This window comes from Convolutriloba macropyga, chromosome 3 (genome assembly GCF_964194025.1).
Source record: "Convolutriloba macropyga chromosome 3, txConMacr16.3, whole genome shotgun sequence".
Classification (NCBI taxonomy): domain Eukaryota; kingdom Metazoa; phylum Xenacoelomorpha; order Acoela; family Convolutidae; genus Convolutriloba; species Convolutriloba macropyga.
Window position 1 is genome coordinate 77,711,483 of NC_134470.1, and position 25,366 is coordinate 77,736,848.

At 34.3% G+C, this 25,366-nt stretch overlaps 1 protein-coding gene across 1 annotated transcript; it reads right to left on the minus strand.

Annotated features, from left to right (window-relative positions):
• Positions 1-75: 75 nt before the first annotated feature.
• LOC142336479 (SH2/SH3 adapter protein Nck1-like) lies at positions 76-15,932 on the minus strand. Its single transcript, XM_075385353.1, has 8 exons — positions 15,791-15,932; positions 14,518-15,029; positions 9,890-10,093; positions 8,157-8,355; positions 7,032-7,300; positions 6,220-6,475; positions 4,766-5,072; positions 76-980 (listed from the first exon to the last, which is right to left on the minus strand). The coding sequence occupies exons 2-8, from the start codon at positions 14,627-14,629 to the stop codon at positions 747-749; spliced, it is 1,581 nt and encodes a 526-aa protein (XP_075241468.1). The 5' UTR covers positions 14,630-15,029; positions 15,791-15,932; the 3' UTR covers positions 76-746.
• Between the last annotated feature and the right edge of the window lie 9,434 nt (positions 15,933-25,366).

Below are 25,366 nucleotides of genomic sequence, written 5' to 3' on the forward strand. Positions count from 1 at the left end.
AACACATACGTTTGCACTCATTGCTTTGAACTTCGTTCGAGAGCAATTAAAAACACAATTCCCGATTTTAATCTGTTGTTGCTTTGAATTGGGAAAATTTTATTTGAAAGAAATGAAAACAATTTGTATCAAGAATGTCTATCATTTGGAACAGCATACTTGAAGCTTCACAATTTAAATGAATAGCGCAGTTGCACAAGAAACAATCTTTGCTTCACTCAATCCACACAGCTGTTTTGTTTAAACCCGGTCGGGCTTAAACAAATCTTTCATACTAAATTGAGCGTTTAATAGATTTTAACATTACTAGAGGTCGAGTGAAGTAAATGAGAGCATGGAAATAAAATGGTACCCAATTAACTTTCAGAAGCATCTGTATAAAGTCTTTGAGGACAGCATTGTACAGCTGAGGACGTTCAATAATATGCTCCACGAACCGTAATTCATTCCATTTTCTCCCCTTTCAGGCAGACTTTACCACAAAATTAGAGACGCATCAAAAGCAAAGAGAAATTCAAATTTAGGTTTGTTTTTTGTTAATTTGCTAAGACACTATCAATTTTCCTCCTCATAGATACTTTGTTGCCATTTTAATTGATATCAGTCCAAATAGTGTTAATCGAATTCCATCAGGAACTATTCCAGTTCTAATAATTTGCTCTCTTGTAGACAGAGTTTCTTCCAAAAGACTGTGGGATAGATTGACGAACTGAGGGCTTTTCACAGTTGATAATTTGGCTGTTTGATCACGTGATGCGTCCTGGGACCCTGAGAGGCTTGATGAGAACTAGTCTGGACCCGTTGACATCGGTGAAGATGGCGTTGCTCTTGTAGTGGTTGAGGAGGTCGCCCATGGCTGGGAAGTCTTTATTGCCTATTTTGAGTCTACTGGTTCCACCAACGGCAGCAGCCGAGATTGACTTGATGAGAAAGTGGCGATTCTTAATGTTGGCTTTCAGAGACAGCGTGTAGTCTCCAGGCTGTAAAAGAAAAGCACAAAATTAAAATACAAGGCTGTATAATTTTCAAATAGTCTGGATTTTTCGAGCTATTGATTGTTCGAGGAAATTGGAAAACGAGCAACAGAAATCTATATACTTCTAAAAGTTTCCTTTAGTGTACACAGGAAAAATCTATATCTAAACATAACAGGGCTAATGTCTGACGGATGCTCAAATCTACTAAAGTGGGCAGCAAGTGCAACTCAATAAATCACTTTATTAATCTACAGAACAGCTAACAAAACCCAAAAAATGACCACTGTAAAAACCTTTAAAAAAATGGAAAATTAAGTTCCAAAAACAGGAAAATTCAGAAAACTGATTTGATTTGAGATAGAGTCGCAACTTGAGTTTGGAGCTAGGACTGCAGTTTAATATGCATCTCATTGTTTGAAAAGTCAAATTTGAATTGGACGGGGGCTTGATGTTCTAATCATCAAATCATAAAAAATAAGGAGAGCTTCTTTTTATTAAATGCTAAGACGTATATTTTGATTAGGAATCTGGTAAACGTATTGCTGCTTCTATTAGCTGCTCCCAAATAACCTTCAATTAGAGGGGCACGCACTCACTTGATCTTTCCACTTTGAATTAAAGTAAAGAAAAGTTAATTTCAGAGTGAGGAAGTCATTTTTGAAGACGACAAAGTCACGTGTGACCAAATACTTAATCACGAGAATCAACAAAAAAAACTCTCACCAGAAAGAGTGAAAAATTCCGTCAGTTTTGCCAAATTGTTTATTTTGAATCAAGTTTTGGTTTAATCTGAATTCATTTCAAACATAGCAAGTCAGATTGCCAGAAAATAGCCGCAATAGCTTCATAAATCTGCAGCCTAAAAAAACAGCAAAAAAGACAGACAAATACTCTTTTCATTAAAGGATAAGATGTCATATTTTCATTAAGAATCTGCATAAGTTACTGTTGCCTCTATTAGCAGCACTCAAATAGAGTGATGCACATTCAGTTGAGCCCTCTTTGATTGAGTAAGATCCCTTTAATTAAAGAAAAGTCAATTTCAAAGCGAGGAAGTCATTTTTGAGACACACATGTGACCGAAAACTAAATCACGCAAAAAAATTTGCTCCAATGAGAGTTAAAAATCACGCACGTAATTAAGTTCAAACTGCATGATTAAATGAACAAAAAGCAGATTTGAAGTGATTGTGACGTCATATGGTCCTAACAAAAATCTTGACGACGAAACAAAAAAACCATAGCAGGAAAAGTCCTCAATTGGAATAAAAAAATTGAATTAATTAATGACCTGTCAAAAAGTTTACAGCGACATCAAACAAATAAAGTCAACAAAGCCCCTGACACTATATGCGCAAATATGAACAGAAAATCTAACAAATAAGAAATTGCTTTCTCCAAGATTTAGTGTTTTAGGAATGCCTAAAACTAACATTTTAAGAAAACATTGACTATATATATGTGTCCTTAGAATTAGTACCTAATACAACAATCTTGTCGCAGTCAATGAGAGAGAAAGCACAAAAGAGGTAAAACCTCAGAAAATTGGCAGAAAATACTTGGAAGTCAGTCACGTCAAATTAAGAGAACGTCAATTACAAGTAAAAACCCTAAACAACAGAATATAAAACTTCAACAGCCATAAAATACTTTTTTGCAGTTCTAATGGCTGAAAAAGGGACAATAAAATTATGACGGCAAAGTTTCACAAACTCATTTAAACCTTCAAAACAAATGGTATCTCATTGAAAGAAAATCAGAGCAAAAAGTTGAAGCCAAAAAATGACTAAAATTAACCCGCGCTGAAGGCCTATAAGAATTTATATTTTTTTAGATTAAGCAATAAGACCACAAGAAAAACGAAAACAGTTGAGACCAAAAAATCAACTTTTTCGAAAAGAAGGTTTCAAAATATTTAACGATTGCTATGAACTCAAGCTAATTAAATCCACCTATTACTGATTATCAACCGGTGAAGTCTGCTACCAATCAAATTGTCATAAAACAGCAACTTCTACAAAAAATAGAAACAAAACTCGAAAATTCAGTAAAATTATTGGAAAAAAGAACAGCAACGATTTTTGTAAGTCAGAGAAAAAACAGCTAAAAACCGAAACGATATATTTGATTAATTTAGGTATCCTTAGCAACCGACGAAACTTGTTATTAGGGAGATTAGGAGAAAAGACAATAAATTGAGCAACAAAAACACTTAGATTTAAAAAAAATCCATATTTCTTGAAAACAATGAAAGTCAAATTGACAGGAAGAATCAGCTTTGAGGTGAAACAATCAAACACAATCGACTAACGTCGAATTGCTCTCAAGCAACCGGCGAGCAGTAGGCGTCGTCAGTAGCTAGCAACGGTTTAATGAGGGTAGTTTTAGAGTAATTGAAAGGGCGTGAGGTGAGCGCCGCGGAAGGCTGCACCGGGGGAGGGGGATCTTTGTCTGCACGGGGCCCTTACGGCCTGAACGATGTGCAGAGGTGGGGATTGGGGGGATGGAGTGGGGGGACTGATGTGGAGGAGTTTTTTCTTTTTGGGGGGGGGGGCAATCTCTAAGAACCCCCCACGCAATAAGCATAAGTCTCCAAAACAATTTATGTGAATCACAAACTTGGTGACTAGTGAGCTGAAAAGCTCTACCAGCACTTAATGCCCGCTGGGCGCTATCTGCTTATCCCGTTTTTGAGGACGGAAAGTCAAATGGGTCAGACGCCTTTTTAGGCGCCCTTCAACGTTTTTGCAACCAATTTTTGTAATTAACGTTTTTTTTCCAATTATGTTATGTAAATTGCTAGCTTAACTTCAAAATCTGTTCCTCATTAGCAAATTTATTCGTCATTAGAAATCAACGAAGAGCAAAAATCAATATTTCAGTAGTATTTTAAGACAAAGTCAAAGTGAAAAAAGCCATAGCTGCACTTCGATAAGTTTAATCAATAGCAAATAGACACAATGAGAATACATATGTATCACATTAATAGCGCTTAAGAGAACAAAAACTGAAAACAGCAGACAAATTGCTGTACGAGGAAAAAATAGCTTCAAAAAGCATAAAATTTGTTCAAATACCATCGTCTCATTCAACTTTTAGTGTACTTGAAAAAAATCAAGCTTAAAACCTACTCGCTTTTTTGCTCCCTTTACTATTTCAACATGATTAAAATCACCACTCTAATTTGACATCTCACTGATGTGAAAAAGCCAAAAAAGTAAACAGATCATAAGAAGACTGCATATCAATACAATTCAAATACGTTGGATTGTAAAAAAACCAAGAGAAGGCCAGTAATAGCCCCAGCTATAGCTTTGCGGCTATTAAAATGTATGTTTCTTCTCTAGGTTGAAACGCGACTTTACACTTATTGAGCAATGACAGTCCACCGCAGCTTATATTGTATGCAAGCCATGAGATTACAAACAGGCTGTCGTTTCTCGGCTATTAACCAGGCAAAATAAATCACAATATCAAAAATGTCATCGCAATAATATTGTACACTGATTGCTAGCATCCTGAAAATCTAGTCCATATTCTAAATTTGGCACTGAACCGACATGAAAAAAGTTTAAGAATAGTTTAAATCAAATTGTTTAACGTAGGACGAAAAAAGTACGCTTCAGTCACTCCAGAGATGTTTAAGCGCCAGTCAACGTTTTGCAACCATTTTTTTAACTAATATTTTTCCATTTATGATATGTAAATTGCTGGCTAAAATTTCAAATTTACCACAAACAATGATCATGTTATAAATCAGAATTACCAATGTTCCAATGTTTTCTTACATTTGATTCACTGTCTCTGATTAAGTAGTCTCCGAAGTCACCATAGTACTTGAACAAGATCTCACACTGAGTTCTGAACACTCTACCGAAGTACCACTCTTCGTTCTTAAACATGCCCATCCTGGGGGGCAGCTCGAATGGGAGAACTAGAGAGGATCCTCCTCCACCGATAGCTCCTGCAGCTCCTATGAGGGAATCTCGCTCGTTGTCCAGAAGCACCCCGAATGGCTGCAGCTGCTTCATAGGGGAGTCAACAGACACAGAGAGGGGCGTCGAAAGGTTTGACTTGGATCCATTGTAGTTACGACTGAAAATAGGAATCAAATTAAAACCTTCTATCGATATGAGTTGCCATTATGTAATCAGACAGCGAGAACAGACAAAACAATCCCAAGAAAGCGCACAAAACAGTCCCCACTAAGCATATACACACCAATTGACAAAGTTATTCATATGATTGTATGTCGTTGAACAAACATTAAGCTGATTTCAACATAGATTTGCCAAATTGTTTATTTTGAACCAAGTTTTTGGTTTAATCTTAATTCATATTAATAAAAACAATATATTCAGAAGCTTAACTCATAGAGTACGTTTGTTAATTGTTTGTAGATTATATTTACAATTATTTCGACATCTATTCGGGACTATATTGTTTGGGACTATTTTGTCTGCGTTTACTGCCCTTTTTGTCTGCGATTCTTTTGTCTATAAACATTTTGCAATTTGGGGGTGTTTTGTCCGAACACAATCAGAAAGTATTGATTGAGTAAGATATGTAAACGTTGGAAGTGAGGTGTTCTTTATACATAAGATTTCTGGCATGATTGATGAAGGTTTAATAAGTCTTAAGAGCTTAAGCTGTGCTACATTTTGTACAGACATTTAACCGAATTGATTATACAAGTTGCAAAAAGATTCGAGGAAACCAACTCTAATTTGATAAAAAACATAACCGACTAAACGTCGGAAGAATTGCTCTCGAACGACTAGTGGGAGCTCTAATCAATTGCAGCCTGCTTCAGTCCGCGGGGGGGGGGGGGGGGGAGGAGCCTAAGAACTAAGAAGTTCAATGGTGGGCTTCAAATAACCGCATTAGATGTTAACATATACCACTATTAATATTTAAGGTAAAAAATGGCAGCAGTTTCGGCGCACTTTTCAATTGACTTTTAGTATTAAATTGCCGCCAATTGAGTTCTTGAAATTGTGATTGAGAGAGAATTTTAGATCACGCGAAATGCAAAAAGTCAAGGGCGTAAAAGTCACTCGAAAAGTCAGAACTGTCAAGCAAAAATTTTGCATAAAAAAGACACACACGTTTACAATAATTGCTATGAACTTCGTTCAAGAGCAATTAAAAACAATACCTCTGAAGAGAAGTTAGCTTGTCAAAATTGAAGTAATTAAACTGATGCCAACTTAATCTAAACTAAAAAGGTAAAGAGACTAACGACATAGCAATGGCGTGTGAGTGTGGGTGGGGGGAGGGAGTTGTCTGGGATGGCGGTGTGGTGATCTGGACAAAATTCTTTAGCACCAGTCCAGTCTGGCCCCCTGTGGATTGATTGCTGGCCTCCCAGAAGTTGGAGCTGTGTCCATTCTCCCGAAGAATGTTGAGCTGGTCACCCTGGTTGATGCGCAGTTCCAGCTGGTTTTTGGGCTGGTAAGAGGAGATGGCGACTCCCTGGATCAGGGGCACCGCTCCCACTAAATTACAAACAGAATATCAGTTAAAACATTAGGTAGTTTTAGCAGATTTACAGTCGACTATTTGGTTTATTGCAGAAATCTTTTTGGATCTACTCTGCCTCGCGTGCTGTTTATGAATCCAATTCGCGTGAGATTGAATTTTTAATTTCCCTCCTAGGTTGAAAATTTTAATGAGTTCAGGAGTTAATAGGCCAGGGTTAGTGAGGGTCGTAGAGCCCCGTTTCTTGTCCTTTCTGGGTATCAATTGTATTCACTCCTTGCTTACAATCAAAATTTTGTATTATGCTATAAAGGATAAATAAGTTTTTCTTCTTCAATTACAGTTAGTTTTTGCAGCACGTTGCCAAGTAAAAAAAATTGCACTTGTAATTGTTAAAACTTGCGCATCAAGTTTTGAGGGCAGAATAGATACTGCTTTTCCTATGGGAGTTATGGAGTTGCTCAGATAAATGAAGGTATCTACGACAGTCGAAGGATTTAAAAAAACCGTTAACAACCTATCTAAACTTTCATGTCTGATTTCTTAGTGAAAGTCAAAGACAGACTGACTAACCATTTGCCACGTTGTTAGCACCACTCGAACTAGATCCCCCACAACACACTACAGAATCACGCTTACTGCTCTCTTCACTTCCACCACCTCCCCCTCCCCCAAAGGAAGAGAAGGGCTGCTGGATGACGTAGTTGCTTGGGAACCAGCCAGCCTGTTGGGTGGCCTTGTTCACACCTCTCCACCAGCCATCACTCGCCCTCTCCAGGACTGTGACTTCTTCGCCAGGTTTAAGGTCAAGCTCATCTGCTCGCTGGGACTTGTATGTATACCTGCAACATACAAAAGTCACAGACATAAAAACTTCAATTTATAACATGCCGACATAAAAAAATTTCATGGGTTCATTTTGCAAAGAATCCTAAATCGATCGAAATGAATGCTAGCCAGCTAAGATCTCAGGGAAGAAAATGATTCCAAAAATTAGCCTTATCACGAAGGTATACATACATACGAAAGATTAATGTAATTAATTTGATACAGTAAAAACCACTTCAACTTACAAATTGAAGACTTGAAATTTGATTGCAGAGAATAAAATCTTAGAAAGTTGCAGTTTTTCAATTTTTCGACCTCGGAACTGTTAATTTTAACATTGAGCAGAGTTGCGTGTACCCAAGTAGAACAAATTTTTATTATACAAAAATCATCCAAGCATCCATTATTATTATTATTATTTTAATTATGAATCTGATCAAAACTTAATTAATTTGATAGGATCTTTACAAAACAGAATTAATTATTTATTACCAAAATTTATTATTTGATAATTATCAGCCATTTGGCGGGAAATTGGAAGAAAGTGAGAATTTGGGTACTTTCAGAATAATCCTTTCGTTTTTATCCCGTACTCTGTTGCTTGACTACAAACAATTCACCCCTCCAGGCATTAGAAATGAGCAAAATCGGAAAAATATCCATTTAATAAAACCGACTTCAGCAGATCATTGTTTTTTATTATCAGTTCAGTTCGCATCAACAATGGAATAAATGTCGCTACCTTCTTGGAGAAACCTTTCGAGGTATTTCTCCTGTTCTCGCTCCCAACCCCCCCCCCCCCCCAAAAAAAAAAAATGATTTCCGATAAATTGTTACATTACAGTATCTAACAAGCTAAAAAGTACGAACCTGACTTTAGCAATGAAGTCAACCAACTCGTGATGTGAAGTCTGGTTGTTCTCGAAGGTGGTGTCGAAGTAATTATCCGAGGGCTTATTACTGGCAGGATTGACAAACTTAGGCATCAGGGTGCTCTCTTGAAATGGCTTTGGCTCATCTTCCGATCCACTTGGGGGAGGAAATTTCTCGTCAGAGCCCAGACACCCTCCTAAAGAACAACTTTCATCAATCAAAAACGTTACAATTTTTTCTGCACATTATTCAAGAATTCATTTGACATATTCTTTAACATATTTTTTTTGCAACAAGTAAATTAAAATTATAACCACACGGTTAAATATACTTGAAACAAAAAAATACTTCAAATCATTCTGTTGAAGTAATGATTTGAAAATACTTTAAACATAGCCGGCAGATTGCCGGAATAGCTGCGAAACAATAGACCTGCGTGCCATATAATAGAGATAGAAACAGATACAGATCTAAATTGAAAAAAAAAATCGACGCCGTTCAAAAAACTAGGCTAAAAAACATTCAGCGATAAATTAATAAATCTTGTTAAAATTCATTCCACAGAAGCCTCTTATTAGGGACCTTTACTGCACATATGAGTTCCTTTGACCTTAAACAAATTCAATTTAAACTTAAGTTTTAAAGTGCAAAAGTCATTTTATTGAGTGAGGTAAGTCACGTATGATCAAAATCTAATCACGCAAATAACCTAAAAACTCTCGCTAAAGCGAGTGAGAAATGACGTCACGCGCGCAAATGCCGTAAATGAGAGGAAGAAGTCATTCAGAAAATTTGACTTTTTCAGCTTTGCTGTGTGAACAAATGTAAAACGAAAAAAGAGCGTCAGACGACGAAACAAAAAAACATAGCATGACAAGTCCTGACGCACAATTCAAAGAATTTTCTTTAACTAAACAAAAAACTAGACATGGAATGAACTATGAATGGATTGGGAAAAACATTTAGAAAAAAATCCTATCCAAAAAATTGAAAAAAATAGTAAAAACCAAAGTGAAATTGCCGCATGTGAACAAAAAAACCACTAGCGAGAAAGCGAATTTTTGTTCAAACGCCGTTTTCTCACTTTACTTTAAAATTAGAGCGAAAAAAAATCACGCCGCAAAACCACTCGCTTTTTCGCTCCACTTCCTGTTTCGGCGTGACCAAAATCACCACTCCAATTTGACTTCAAAAATCATGAAAATGTGTGAACAGATCTTAAAAAAAAGACAGCGCCCCAATACAATTCAAATTCTTTGAATTGTAAAAAAACCAAGATCACCGCAATATAGCTACGCTCAGCTTACAGCTTCGCAGCTATAAAAAAACTTAAAATATTAGCCTGTTGAAGTAATCCGGTTGAACTAAATTGTTGAATATGTCAAAATAAAACCTCAATTTCAATTACTCGTATGCCAAAAACATGGAGATAACAACAAACATGCACATAGTCAACTCTTTCTAGTGAATCCACTGAAATAATTCAATAAGCGAACTTGAGTAATATGGGTACTCTATTTTTTCAATTTAACTTCCAGTTACAACATACGGATTAAATCATTTGTTCATTTGGATCAACAGAATAAATTTTAAGCAAACACTTAATAACTAGCTTAAATCTGACTGAGTAGAAAAAACTAGCTTAATAACTAGCTTACAAGGTAAAACAGCCTTGTGTTCCCTGTCATAACTTGAAAACCCTTCACATTGCTTTCTGTAATTACTCGTACCCTGTGAAACACTGTGAGGGGTGGATATATCTGGAACAACATTGGGGCGCTGTTTCCTCTCTTGCTGGTGTTTCTGTTCTGCCTTTTTGCCCTTGGAGCTGCGTCTAAATAGTCTGGAGAGGAACGAGTCCCCATTGACTTTGATGTAGGAGGCAGGAATAAGGCCAGTCTGTCCTAGAGCATTCTTCACTCGCCACCACTCGCCTAAACACAACAAACAAATGCACAACAAACAAATGCTGAATTACAGCCTACCGTTAGCTTCAGCTCAAATGCCCAATAAAAAGGCCGCGCGATAAAATTGTCTATATCTAAAAAAATAATCTAAACTGCTGCAACAGTTTGAAACTTAATCATTCAATTTTTTTATCTAAATTTTAAGCAATTAAACTTGCGACCATACAAATTTCAATTACTGAAAAGAAAAAAAGAATCACCTTGAAGCAAACTTTGTTCAACTTCAAGTAAAACACTACGCCAAAGCTTCTTTTAGTAAAACCCGAATGTTAAAAGTTTTGAATAACAACAAAACTTCATCACTTCAATTATGCCAAAACACATACATGCAAACATAAATTCAAACTAACATACGTCAAAAGGTATTCGTCAAAATACACTGACAGAAAAAGAAACATTCAAATTTAAGCACGCAACAAAGCTACCAACACCCCATAAAGCAAAATGAAGGAAACACGATTAGGTTCAAAAATCTCCATAATAAAAAACCAGCAATCCGTCTGAAGTTTTGAAAGCCAGGATAAACAAAACAAAACAGCTGAATTTAAAAAACCATCTCCATTTTTTCATTTAAACTGTCCACGAAAGCTATACACAAGTCTCACAATAACTAAACTTCATATAGTCATCTTATTACAAACTTCTTCAAAAATACTTTTTGTGCCCCGAGCAAATGGAATCAAAGGAGGCTCCTCTAAGTTAACACGGTAAGTTTATGATATTAACTTGTTGCAGTTTAAATAGAATGATAAAAATTTTGTAGGATAAAAAAATGGTAGGTGAACAAAAATTTTGTTCGCACAATTTTTTTTCAAAAAATGGTAGGTGATTAAAAATTTTTTCGTCAAGTTTGCCCTGACGTTTTCTTCGCATCTGCTGACCATAATCTTAATTCTGATGCAGCAAGTGATTGCCGGCCGCTGATTCGCTTTGCTTCAGTGAGACTGACGAACAGCGATCCAGCGGTCGACCATCACATATGGCATCGGAGTTAAGATTATGGTCAGCAGATGTGACAAACGTCAAGGCAAATTTAGCAGAAAAACGTTTGTTTACCTCCCAGAACACAACATTTTTATTATCCCGTTTAAACTGCAACAAGTTACTATCATCCGTTATACTAAATTCCACACAATAAATTGCTGGTTAAACAGCAAAAAAATACATTTCATTTACCACTAAGGCGTTTGGTTTGTTCGTTGTTTAACACTCTCAAATTGCTTGTAACTCAAAACATTTGTTTTCTATAAGTTATAACAGATATTTTGGCAACATGGCCTCGTATATTGGAAATGAAAATAATACCCCATGAGTTTGATTATCGGAAAAAAATCAAAACTTTTTAATTTAATATTTGACTTTGAAAGCAGTTTTGAGTTTGTAAATGGCGCGTAAACCTATAATAATAATATTAAATTAGAAACTCAGACAGTGTGAAAAAAATCAGCCGAAGGCATCATCAATCACATAATTTATTCGAGAATTTGAAGACTTTTTAATTTTTTGGGTTGTTTGGCTTAATACTTTAATATTTCAATCAGTACTTTAATAACAATTATAATGCATCTTTTGAATTTGTTCGTTACAGGCAGAAAAAACTTTTTCATGTCTTTTATGAGTAATGTGTACTTGACTACCCTGTGCTCACCACAGAAGCTCAAAATTTCTCAAGGACCATTGATAGACATGAAAAATATTTGAAAATCAGCTTCATCTCATTGTTCGGACCCCACCTTAGTAGGTGGAAGAGAACTATATGATACACTGGTTTTTTCGTTCAGAAAGTTTTGTCAAATCGATATATTACAAGAACAGAGAGAAGATAGATGCGAGTAGCATCACTAAAAGCCCATCCAGCGTAGAATATATAATTTAGGTTTTTTAATTTTTTTTTTCAACGGAGTTCAGGATTAAATTTCTGTTTACATTCGATTGATATACGTTGTTTTTGTTCACATTTTTCTGCAATTGTTGCAAAGTTTTTGTGTTAAATTGCTGCTAAAATTTGTTAAAATTGTTGACATTAGTGTTAATGATTTTCCTTTAAAAATAGTTTTCATATAGTTCTAACATATTTAATTGCTGAATATGAATAAGGCGATGTAACTTTTATAGTAAACATTTTGGCTAAATTTTTCACAACTCACACTTTTCCCCAAAAAATTGACAAAAAAGGTTCTGTTTTTTGCCTGTTTTCCTTTAACTTATATTGATAATTATCCAAAAAGCATATTTATCTTGATGATGCTTGCGAAATTATTCATCTTGCAAACACTTGAATCAATATGAGTTTTAAACGAACAAGCAGCAATATCAATGATAGTTTGGGTCTAATCGTGGATTTTTACAAGATTTTTTGCATTGCATTGGGGCGCTGTCATTTTGAAAAATATTTTCGCACTTTATTTTTTTATCTTAATTACAGACCACAAATTCATATAAAGGCTCAAACAATGACTGAACCCCTTTACGTACAAATGAGGCCAACTGAACATGTTTCCCGAGAAAAGCTAATTGTTATGGCTTCGACGAAGCGTTTTCGCTGCTGCTCGTTTTGCAGCCTCATTACAGTATCATTTAAAAACGACCCAACTGGCTTCATATCAGCGAACCCATATAATTCTTTCAGTTGATAACTACCGGGCCTTATAAATCTGAATATCTGTTTATTGGTGATTTTCGAACTTTGCCAATTTTATCTATGTCTCTCAACTTGTACCTTAAGTTGCATCCTCTTCCCAATGAACTAAATTTGACCTTTATAGCGGTTTCATTTTTTATAATGGTTTTAAGCTGACACTACGAATTATCAAAAAAAGATTTTTACGAATTATCAAAAAAGGATTTTTACGAACTATCAAAAAAAAATATCAAAGGAGTGACCATTTCCGAGGCTCCTTTTTGTTTTGTCACATTAACACATTGGTGACGATTCCCATTGGCGTTGATAGAATAAGCAATAAACATTAATGAAGTTTCTGGAATAGCCTATAGTTTTTGCCAACTTATAACTTAGTCCCATTCGAGACAGGTCCCATCTACTTTCTCTGTGCAGCAAACATTAAATTTCATTGGTTCTGTTTTAACTGATGTTTTCATGACTTTGACATTGATTTTTTAGCAAAATTTTTTGAAACTGGTAATTATTTGTGCTTCTCTTTGTTTTTCTTTTCAGATTCCCCAAAAACCGGCCCTAATGATGTCCAAACAGGGCCCAGGTGAACAAATATAAATCTATCAGTTAATGGCTTATGACTTTAATGGCCTGAAACATTCTAATTAATGACAGGCTCCATCCACTTCCCTCCTGGTGAAGCAAACATTAATTGCTCTATTGGTTTTAACTGATTATTTTATGGCTTTTACACTGTGTTATCAGAAAAAAATTTCTGAGATTTTGATACTGATTAATATATATTTGAGGTTCTTTTTGTCTTTCGAACAATCCCTTCAAAACCTATTGGTATTCAAATGGGACTCCAGTGAACAAATAGAATCCTCTTAGTTACCAGCTATGGCTTCGTAAAACACTATTTTCGTAAAATTGTGAAGTTTTGAGTTCTAGTAAATCGATTTAGTAGTTTCTATTTGAAAGCTTATGGTTGTTTTTTTAAAAAAAAAAATGGTTTGAAAAAAATCAAAACACTTTAAATTTGCAAATTTTACCTTGTGTCTCTCAACTTGTAGCTTAGTCTCAGCAAAGACAGATGTCATCCTCTTTCTAGTGAAATAAAATTTAAACTTTTATCGTGTTTTTCTTTTAACAACTGGTCTTATGGCTTTGATGCCACGAGTTTTCATAAAAATTTTGTGATTTAGATATTTGCCTATATTTGAAGTTTTTTGTTGTCTTGTCACATTATCACATTAATGGTAGGTCCCATAGGCGTTAAAAGAAGTCGCAATTGGACATACATTAAGCTTTTAGTGAGTGTATTATGGTTTTAACGTCTTCAATGCCGTTTCCTCGCAAACATTAATTGAACTTTTGTTTTTAGCTGTATTTTTCGTTCATTTCAAGTGAAGTACAAGCTATTTTTAGTTAAAGTTTTATCTGATGCTGTTTTGGCTTTGTTTTTAAGTGGTTTTTAAAATATACTGATTTTTGATCGTAAATTTCTTCATTTGATTGTTGTTTGTCTCATCGCCTTCTAATACGGCATTTTTTAATTCAGATTAAGGTTGGTTTCAGTTTCAAACAATTTCTTGTACTCATACACCATTCTCAAACATTGTGTGAATTGTGAAAGTTTTCTCTCTTCCTAATTTGGTAGACAAGCCACAAATGTGGATTATCGGGATCGGAACGAGCCTTCCCGTTTTTCCTATAGATTCCGATTTTCTTCACCTCTTTCGAGTAATTGCCAGATTTCCCATCTTCAATGACCAACCTGTGGCATCGACTACTGTCAATTTTTCTCCCTTGTAGAGTGGCAATTCGTGAAGTCCACTGGGGATGTAATTCAACTTCGCCACCACCTGGTCAGCCTCTCGTCCCATCATCAGTCGTGACCACGTACGAGTGAGTTATGCAACACTCGCACTCAACTATTGCGTAACTACAATTCACGTCTTGTCTGCGACATTACGTAATACAAATCTAGGTCCGTCTTATCCAGGCTCAATCAAATGCAAATATAAGTAACAAAATTGTAAAGAACGAAAAGTAAGAAATACAGTTAAACTGTCGAATAATAACCAAATGACAGAAGATATCTATCGAAATAAGCTACGATTAAGACTAAATGAGCTGAGGTAATCTTAGCACAGAGAGAGATCAAAAAGTTCCAAATCCGATTGCAAATTTTTGATGATTCCTTTCTGTCACAGCCGTATCCGTTCGTTGCAACTAAGAACAGCAGACTGCTGTTTGCAGCACAGTGTTATCATCAATATTGCACATCTGAAAATAAATAAAGCTTTTTTAAACCAATTAAAACTAAAGAACAACAGCAATAACTCAATTTAGGTCTATGTAATTTCTCAAGTAAAAATTCTGGTGATTAAATTAGTAGCCAGAATGTGCAGCTGAGCATAGATACTTAAGCTGATTCGATTTGAGATAGAGTTGAAACTTGAGTTTGGAGCTAAGACTGCAGTTTAATATACATCTCATCGGTTTAAAAGCCAAATTGAAATTGGACGGGGGCTTGATGCTCTAATCATCAAATCATACAAAATAACGAGAAACACAAACTGATCGTACTCGATCAAAGCGTGTGGCTCCGTTTGATTAAAGCGAGTTGAATATAATTTGGTTAATTTTGGTTATAAATGACCAAATAAGTCCCGTTGATGTCAGCCTGAGCACTAATGCAAGCAGAATTGCTCAAACCTTCAACCTATTGTAATAAACGTGTAAAACTACCACACTATATATCAAACATCAATTGACAGAACACGATTTTATTATCATAAAAAACAAAGCCATAAACCACAAGAGCCATCAAAAATCTGACGCCTTCTGAAAGTGCCAAGTTGACTTAGTTAAACACAAACGAAACGCTTTTCAACAGGCCTGGATTATAAAAAACCAAACAATTAAACCGGAGTTAAAATAACAAAAATTAGTCAACTCAAACTAAAACGTTCAATCTTCAATAAAAGCTGTGAATCCAGATCTCAGCAAAGAATTATTCTAACTTGAAAACAAAACACACTTACAATTCACAGTAGCGGCGCCAAGGATATGAGGCATAATGGGAAAAAAGTGAGGAAATTTAGTTATAACTAGATATATTTTAGAGCACAACATATTCAAGGCTGAAAATTAAATCAAGCCTAAAAAGCTGAGCGACTAAAAATAGCAGCCAAACACACACAGTCATTATAACTCCAGGTAGAACATTACTACCATAGTAGAGGTAGGTTGCAAGCTATCTATCTAACTATCTGCAAAAGAGAAAGAAAGAAAGAGAGAGAAAGGGCGAGGTACCCCGGATTGTTCAAAAATTCACGCGGACATTTCAGTTGTCCTCCTGTTGCACTTGGGAATAGCCCATTGACTGTTATTCAAGAGGGGGAGAATTTTCCAATTTTTCAACCTCAGCGAGTTTAAATTGGAGTGAAAAAATGAAAATGTTAGGCTGAAATGTTGGTAATAATGAAAGAGTAACAGTGTTGGAAGATATGATTTGTTCTAAGGGTTCAATTCGTTCAGGCCGCTTCAATTTGAAAATACGTGAACAAGTGTTGGTGGGTATTGGGCAGCGAGTTCTACCTATTTCAACCTCATTTAACATGAAAGATTATCAACATCAGGAAACGTTAAAAGGAATGAACACTCGATAATGGAGCTAAGCTAAATTCTTCATTTTATTCTGACAACAGCTCGCTCGGTTTTGGAGAATATCACTCCACTACTAATGCAATAACTGTGGAGTTTTTAAAACAAGAAATAATTTGATCTACAAGACAAACAGACGACCGATTACATACGTAAATAAATAATATTAATATTGAGCAAATATGCTTTATGATCTTACCAAAATGGCCTCAAAAATATGAAACATGCACGTGACGTAAATTTTTCCTACATTATGTTCAAATGTTCATAAATTTTTCAAACAATAATTTCGGATTGATTTAACTTAGCAGAAAATGATGAGGTTAATAAACTGAATATGCATTTCAGAAACATATATGGCAACATTTATGCAAAATCAAAAACGTTTAACATTTCGCTTCATTCAAATTAAAATAGGGTAGTATAAAAGCTACAACCTATCTACTAATGGATGTTCAATGAAAAACATTTTTTTCAGACGCTAAAAAACCGAGAACTTGGACTGGAAGTTTTAAGGTGGAATGCAAAAAAAACTTACCGAAGAAACGCTTTAGATGGTCGCTTCAGGTACGATTACACATGCAATTCCAATGAGATTTTTAAAAGCCATAAAAATTTGAATAAAGTATTGAAAGTTAACAAGAACACTAATTGCGGGTCAAAATAGTTGCATGATTTTGAATGTAAAAAAAAAAACAGAACACGAGGCTCCTCGATAGTGTGAGTTTGCACATAAGAAACCATCCCTTTCTAACCAAAACGTAAACTGACGGAAATTTGACTAAAGTTTTACACTTGACACTTTTGAACACTCAATGAGACCAAATCAACATACGCTTTTATTGCAAAAAAGCCCGTTATATCTCAAGCCTTATTTTGCTAACTTGCTATGACATAACGCTATCACAATCTACAGAAGGGAGAAAAAAGTGCAATCTTTACAAGAAAATAGAACATATTTTGGATTCATTTGAATCAAGTCTGCTTAATCTCCAAATTGTTTTAAAACCTCCAATTATTGAACAATCGAAAACAGAGAGCGAATAAAGAAGTCATGATTAAAAAACAGAGGAAACAAAAACATAGTTTCCTTTCCGGAATTTTTCAAATGAAAATTACAGAGTTTTTAATATACCAAAAAGCTGACAATTTGGAACGCTCCAACTGTTTTCATTATTCTTCTGTGCTTCTTAAGTGTGCTGAGATGCAGATGCAATCCAGAGTTTTCTGATAAAAGAGCAAAACTTGAAAAAGTTTGACACCAGATCGATACAATTGTGTTGAGCATTTGAGTCTCCAAAAACTCAGAATCAGTTCAAAAAAATTAAACATCCATAATTTTATAAAACTGAAACCATTTATTTTAAAACAAAAATAAACTGAGAAAAACAACTTTATGGAGACCAACTACTCGTCAAATAAGCGCTCTAGTACCGATTGCAAAAACAATTGTGTGTTTTCGAAAACAGTGTTGTATTGTGCATTGCAAATTGTTTCAAATGTGTTCAATGCTTTTGAAAGATTGCAAGAACTGAAGCATTGACATATCAGTTACGAAAAAAGAACAGCAATGGAACCCTAAAATAGTGGAAAATTAATATCTGCTAGAACCACGAAAATCGATTTTCCTTAAACCATTAAAAAACAGTTCAATTCACCGCTCGAGAAGACAAAATCAAAAAGCTTGTATACCAAAAATCTATTTTGATTAGGATGAGTTTCATTCACATTCCGTTTTCTCTTCCAAATAATTTTTATCTTCTCTCTTCATTTTCTAAGCGTCCTCTAAGAGGAAACCCAACTTCAGTAAATTTAAATTAGATTTGGATGAGGCCATTGATTAGAAACCAAGAGTAAAAATGATGAAAATATTTCACAACTTACAATCCTGACACAAATTCCCTGTTTTCAACTTGCGGCGGAGCTTCTCAACAAAACATATAAGCCCCCAAAAAGCCAAAATATGACGATAAGCACAAATAAGAGTAACCAGTTTCGCTTTGCTTATTGTAATTAGAAATCCTGCTGAAAAAATTCAATTTCATTTAATTGATGAGTAAAATATCAATTTATTATTGATTATAGTTGAAAACGAGATACAAATGATTTAAGAGGATGAAAATGAAAAAAAAACTTTGGGTAAACCATTCCTTCGAACAAGAGGTAGCTGAATTTTGAGGGAGATTTTTCTTGAAACTACATTAGAACATTTAAATGTCACCAACCTACATAATCGAAAACGACAAAACCTTGATAAGACAGCTTGATCAGGACTACGTTGTTTCTCAAACAAAAAATTTTTGAATATAATCTGTTTTAGAAAAAAAAGCTTTCTTGCAATATAAACTTTATTTAAATTATTATTTATCAATTACAACTAGTTTTAGAGGAAGTTTAAGGATAGATTAATAAATAAGCCTTCGAAAGTAGCGTTGCTGGCAATCGAATGGTAAAAAAGAAAAAAGTATTGAATAAAAAATTGTTATGCGAAAAACAGTATATGATTAAACCTCAGTTATTCCTTCCATTTTAAAAAGCTGTATATGAAAAACGCTTTTACAGATAATTCGAGGTAAAATTCTATAGAAATCACTATATTATTAAAATTGAATATTATTGAAATTAATTTCATTGGCAAATCATCTAGGAAAGTGTCAATCTAAACAATTTTGCAGCCATCTAAGAAAAATTGCTAAGTAAAACGTAATAAAAAAAAATAAGTGAAAAACACAAAACTAGCTGAAAATGGACAAAATTTTCCACAAAAGAACGAAACAGCTTGAATTAAGACTATTGATCAAAATTTCTCGACAACTCGAAAAGGAAATTCAAGAATTCTATTTAAATATTCTACGCTTCATTGGATTCGTCTTGATATCTTAGCTATTTCTATTGATATCTAAGAGCATCTACACTGATCGGTCAAAACGGCTACCACATCCACTACCCCCCCCCCCCCTCAAAAAAGGGATAAAAACAAACAAAATGAGGAAATATGACCGACTAATATCGGACGAACTGCTCTCAACGGAGGTGGGATTCACTCGAGAAAACAGAACAACAAAGAAAAAGAGCTCACATTCTTTGAAGTTTTTGAAAATCGTTTGAAGAAGAAACTTGGTCCCCTCAGCGCAGAATTTTGAAATAGATTAATGTAAAATAGGAATGTTGAGGTACATTTACACCCACATTACGTACGTCTAGCGGAACCAAATTTTTGAGTAAAATTACTCGTTTTTATTACCAAATTTTTACTTTCGAAACATACTTAGTTTTCAAAGTATATGTGAAACCTACTTTCGAACTTCGCGGGAGAAAAGACTGTGCCCTGTATAGAAAACCCAGCCAGTGTTTTTCAGTTTTAAACTGGAAGTCGAAAAATGAAAACTGCTTTTCATCGCAAAATATGATTGACGGCAGCGCGCTCCGCAAAGAATTGTGCAGCAGATTAATTGCACTATAAACCAAACTACATTTTTTAAATCTTAAAACATAAAATCGTAAAATTGTGAGGCAAAAAGATTAAAATTTTGTGAAATGTCCTTACAGCCGAACGTAAGTACTCTTCACATTTGTTTGATCCTATTTTTTATTCTGAGACTCTGAATTGCTTTGCGGAAACCACTTTCGCAAAAGTAAAGCGCTTTCCGTACACCTGAAAGCGCCAGCCATTTTCTTTGAAGTCAATTTTTTTCGGTACTGGGGACACGGTAATGAATAATTTTGATTATTTCACTAGACATTATTTTCGTCACAAAAAAATGGTCATCCAATCATTGAATTTAAAAAAAATCTTCATTTTTCAAAAAATTTGGGAAAAAAGCATGACTCTTCTTTAGCTCCCTCTTTAGAAAAATTGAAGCGACCAAAACATTTTTGGGCTACTATTGATAAAATGGCAGTATTTCATTTGTTTCTTGTACGTAGACTCCCTGTTTTTTGCTCCAACAAAATTGTTTTCTTAAACTACCTTCCGAAATGAGCAAAATAACTTGATCTCCCTTCTCCAAAACTTAGAATTTTGTAAAAAAATACTTTGAAGCAATTTGGATGTAAGCAATTTGAAAATTTTGATGAAAAAGAAGCTAACATGTTGCCGAATAAGTTTTGGCTTGGATGTTGTAGGGGTCCTAAAAAGGCAAATTTTTCCCGTTTAAATAAAAAACAATTTAAAAATCAATTATTACCCTAAAGTAATGAGTATTAATCTAAAGACGAAAAAGTGTTTTCAAACCACAGTTTGTAGCTCCATTCTGCTGTAACATGCGTACATGAAACCAATTTCGGCAACCTTTTCCTTAAAATTTTAGTATTAACGTCCCCTCAATTTCCCCGAGGTCAAATGCTTAAAATATTGATAGAGCAATTTAATGAATGTAAAAGTCGATTGAAAGTCAAATTCCATCAAACCAAAATTTTGCGCTAAAAGACACACACAAATAAAATAATCGCTTCAAACTTATTGTTCGAGAGCGATTGAAAAGTCCTCCTAAATGATCAAATTAACAATTTAGCTATTTACCAAACACCACCCTTGACACTCGAATCGAATTCAGGTCGTCTGCTCGAAAACAGAAATGTTGGGCAACAAATGTTCATCAAACACAGAAACCAGCACTTTATAGCAAGGCCCGACAAGGTCAAAGATTAAATAGCTTTCATCTGAATAACGCTGAATAATTTTAAACAAATTCTTGAACATCATCCAATTACATTTTAAAATTTGGTTTTCACTGTTTGATTGTAATCGATGGCTTTCCTAAAATTCAGGATCTCAACTGCTTCTATAACTGAGTCTCCTTATGCTACTTTTGACTCCTTATGCTCATGAAAAAGATTGGACGACAAACATCTCATAAAAAAACTTAATACAAAAGCTGTATTAGCTGAAACTTACTCAAATGATCACATACTGGCTATTGAAATCATAATAACCACGTTCAAGTCAATCGCAAAAAAAAATATAAAGAAAAACAACAAAACATTTAGGCCATTAACTTCGTTGCAATTCAAGTCTGGAGCTGAAATACTAGCATCAAGCGTTAGCTGTACTTCAGGCCAATAAAACTCCTTAAATTCTGTTTACAGAAAAAACCACTAGCTTTGAAAATTTCAAGACTTATTTGTTCTCCATTAATTATGAGAGACCGCATTCAAGGTGAAAGCAACTTTTACTGAAAATTCAGTTTAAAAATCAGACAAGTTGTAATAAGTTAATGCAGGCGAAGGAAAATTCCTCAACAGAAATTTTGGTAGGCATGTTTAATGTATGGGTTCTTACAAAGCAACCCGAAACTAATTATCTTACCAGTTCCAGGGTTGGAACAACCCTGGAATATTCCTGGGCTGGAATATTCATAATAAAGAGGCCAGGGCCTGAATTTTTTGTCAAGGCATATCTTAAAACCATAATAGCTCAATATTCATTTATTTTTTTTTAAAAAGAAGTCCATCTTCGTCAAAGCCCACGCTTTGATTAATGTCACAAACGCATGCACATCATCATATATCAAATGAAAAACAAACATTTGCTTATTTAAAGCACAATCCAATTTTTGAACAAGTTTTCTATTTCTGACTGAAAGCAAGAAAGTAAAAACAACATACATGAATTCGAGAAACAAAACACTGCTGTCAGATGGACAAAAACGCTGCGATTGCTAGATATCCAGTCTTAAAAAATCTTTTCAAAAAGGTTTTTTTAGCATGATGCCACATATGAAAAAAATTAAGACGAAATAAACAACTAAGAGAAGGTCAATAATAGCTCGGCGCAGCTATTCGAGGAAACTATACGCTCAGACTAAGCAGTTAAAAAAATTCACTTAGCATGTATGACAAGTGATCAGGGATTCAATTGATAGAAATAACGTTACTTTTAAAGTTTAAATGCACGGTACTTTTAAAGTTTTAATAAAAATGCGGAAAAAAATAAAGACCCTAATAAAATTGCAAATTTGAGCAAATGGATTACACATATCAAGAACATTCATAAATATTGTGACAGAAAATAACTTCAAAAAACGCTGATGTTGAAATAAATCTTTCGGGCTCGGAAATTCCAACAAACTTGAAACTTTATGCTAACTGATTATCAAAAACAACAAGGAGACTCGGTAAAGTGCGATCGGCTCAAATAAGCAAATAAGGTTCCGACCCCGCTCATCCACTATTTTGGCATAATTGACTACCAAATGAGGAACAGATCGAAAACCCCCAAAAATTCAATTATTTTTTTAAAAAAATTGGTGTAAGAACGAATAGATAGCCTCCAAGGCAAATAACTCAATGGAGTAAAAAATGATGCATTAGATTGATGAGATATGCCAATATTAAGAACGCCAGTCAAGACGAACAGCAAATCAAACAACAAAAACAAACAATAATTACATCAAAAAACATGTCCGTTCTAAAAAACAAAATTACTAACAAGCTCAAAATAGCGTCGGATGAAACTGAAACTAAATATAACAAAATAACTTGTACTTAACTAGAAAAGATATGAGACCACTCTATAAAAAGGCTCGGTAACAATTAGACAAAAAAGAAACAAAAAGATTTAAAAAAATTGGCTCATAATTTTAAAAACAAATAAATTCAACGGAAAGAAAACCATTAGATGGCAATTGAAAACATGCAATATGTTTATGATCACATACGCCTCTATAAGAGGTCGTTAAGACTTGTCATTAATCAGCTTTTCATGCGGCTACAAAAAGAACAACAAAGACAAAAAAATTCAAGTAAAACTTGTTGAGAAAACGCTGTCGAAGCCGTAAAGCCATATTTGGCCTCACAAAATATGCTGAATTGAGCCTATCTCGAAGGCCAAAAATGTGCTATAGGTATTCTCATTAATCAGAATAGGTAACAGGTAGGCCAAAAAAGGAAAAAGGGCAAAATTAATTAACACTTAACAAACATTTTCAAAGCCAATCGCTACAAAATGAAATAAATAAATATCTCCCTCAATTCGTCCAAAGAAATGCTTGAGACCTCTAACTAGTCAGAATATGTCTTACGTCTACAAAAACAAAAAAACAGACGAAAATCAAAAATTAGTTTACTTTTTGTGCGAAAAACCCGTGTCCAAGCAAGATTGTACACTTGCACCTACCCTCGACAACAATAATGCCATATTTAACCTGTAATTAACGAAATTAGTAAACAAATAGATAAAAAAAGAACAAAAATGCGATGTTAAACGACGTTAAAAAGTTCTTTATTTTTGAAAACAATTGTTTTCGAAATCATGAAAGCCATCAGCTATCTACTGAAATCAGAAAAAAGGCTCATTTATTCCTTCACAAAATGCCAATGACACCTCTCATTATCCAGGTAATTTCATACGATTAAAAGACAAAGTGAAACGACAGTTAAAGACAATTGTAAAAAAATCAATTAAATTCTTCGAGAAAGGGTTGTCGAAGTCGTTAAAGCCATAATCTGTCCCTTTCAAGACTTTTATATGTTCAATTGTGCCTTATTTTGAACGCAAATAATGTATTATCTGAACTGTCAATAATATGAAGATGTGACAGAACGAGAAAAAAAACGTGAAAAGTGGCCAATACCTAAAAATCAAAAAAAATGTGAAATCCAGTAGTATCAAAGCCAGAAAACCCTAAATTAACGCGAAAAAACCGCAAAAAACAAAATTTAATTCAGTAGAGAGAAGAGGAAGGAGAAGCATTCTTTCTTTGATGACACTAAGTTACAAAATTACCAAATTAAGAGAAAATTAGTGGCAAAAGTTCAATAAGCCATTGTTTATTTAAAAAGCAAACACTTTTAAAAGCCAAAACGACCATACTGTTTCCAGTTATAAAAATATATACATTAACTTGGAACTGTTTAGGAAGCCATTCGGACCTATCAAGAGTGAGCTTTGACGTGAATTGTTCTGTTCTTTAATTAACAAAAAAAAGCTCTAACTTTTTTTTAAAAAAAAAGACCGACTGATTACAATCCGAATTGTTTTTCGATTGTAACAGTTCAAGATTCGACCAAAAGCAGCCCCGCCATTAATTTTCCTCCATTTAGAGCACTCAATTGTTTTAAAAGCTTTAGATCTAGACAATTTGTTAGTTAAAAGATCAAAAATAAATGCTGCGTTCTTGATAATCATAAAATAAAGTTAGAAAAAAACAGTAAAACTTGATTCTAGAGTACTCTCAATGGCAATGGAAGTAAAACTAGCTCCCTTTGTAGATTAATAAATTTATGTGTGTTGTTTCTAGGGTGTGTACTTCCGGCATATTTAATCAAAGTGGTCTAAAGAAGCTTATTTCGGGCAATTTTTGATGAAAAAGGCTGAATTTTGAAAAATTTAGCCAAAATTTTAGACAAAACAATTATATCAAAATAGTTAACAATACTTTTCTGTCTCTAAAACTAAAATAAAAAGTACTATTGCTTATAACTTTTACCAATTTTAGCAAAATTCACGAAACTTTAGGCGAAATTCCGGAAAATGTGAATAAAAACATCGGAAATCCGTCTACTATTCACAAAACTTAAACCTCGATAGCTCCCTGTAAAACACGAAATTCAAAAAAGTTTTTAATTTCATATTCTACGCTGGAGGGGCTTTTTATTGATACCACTCACAACTCATTACGATGAATATATCGATCGGTTAAAATTGTCTGAACAAAACAAAACCCATTTGAGTATATAGTACTCCCCCCTCAAGAAGGGTCGGAACAATTATCAAGCTAATTTTCAAACTAAAGACCACCGAGTTCAAGGATTTAATATAAAAACTTCATACGTTTATCAATTATTTCAAAAAACCTTTGCCTTTCGTCTTTGCTGCATAAATTAAGACGCGAGCTTTACTTTTCATAAGTAGGAAGGAGGTGATTTCTAAATTAATTGATCTTTACAACATTTTTGGCAACTACTTTCTAAATGAGAAAAGATGTCCTCCACTGAGCTTCGAAGGAAAAGAA

Excerpts from the sequence above, each read along its gene's own strand:
- LOC142336479 (XM_075385353.1), bottom strand. The coding sequence starts at position 14,629 with ATGATGGGACGAGAGGCTGACCAGGTGGTGGCGAAGTTGAATTACATC. Across the intron at positions 7,301-8,156 it reads GACTTCATTGCTAAAGTCAG|GTATACATACAAGTCCCAGC; the intron begins GTTCGTACTTTT and ends TGTATGTTGCAG. Across the intron at positions 981-4,765 it reads TCAGAGACAGTGAATCAAAT|CCTGGAGACTACACGCTGTC; the intron begins GTAAGAAAACAT and ends TTTCTTTTACAG.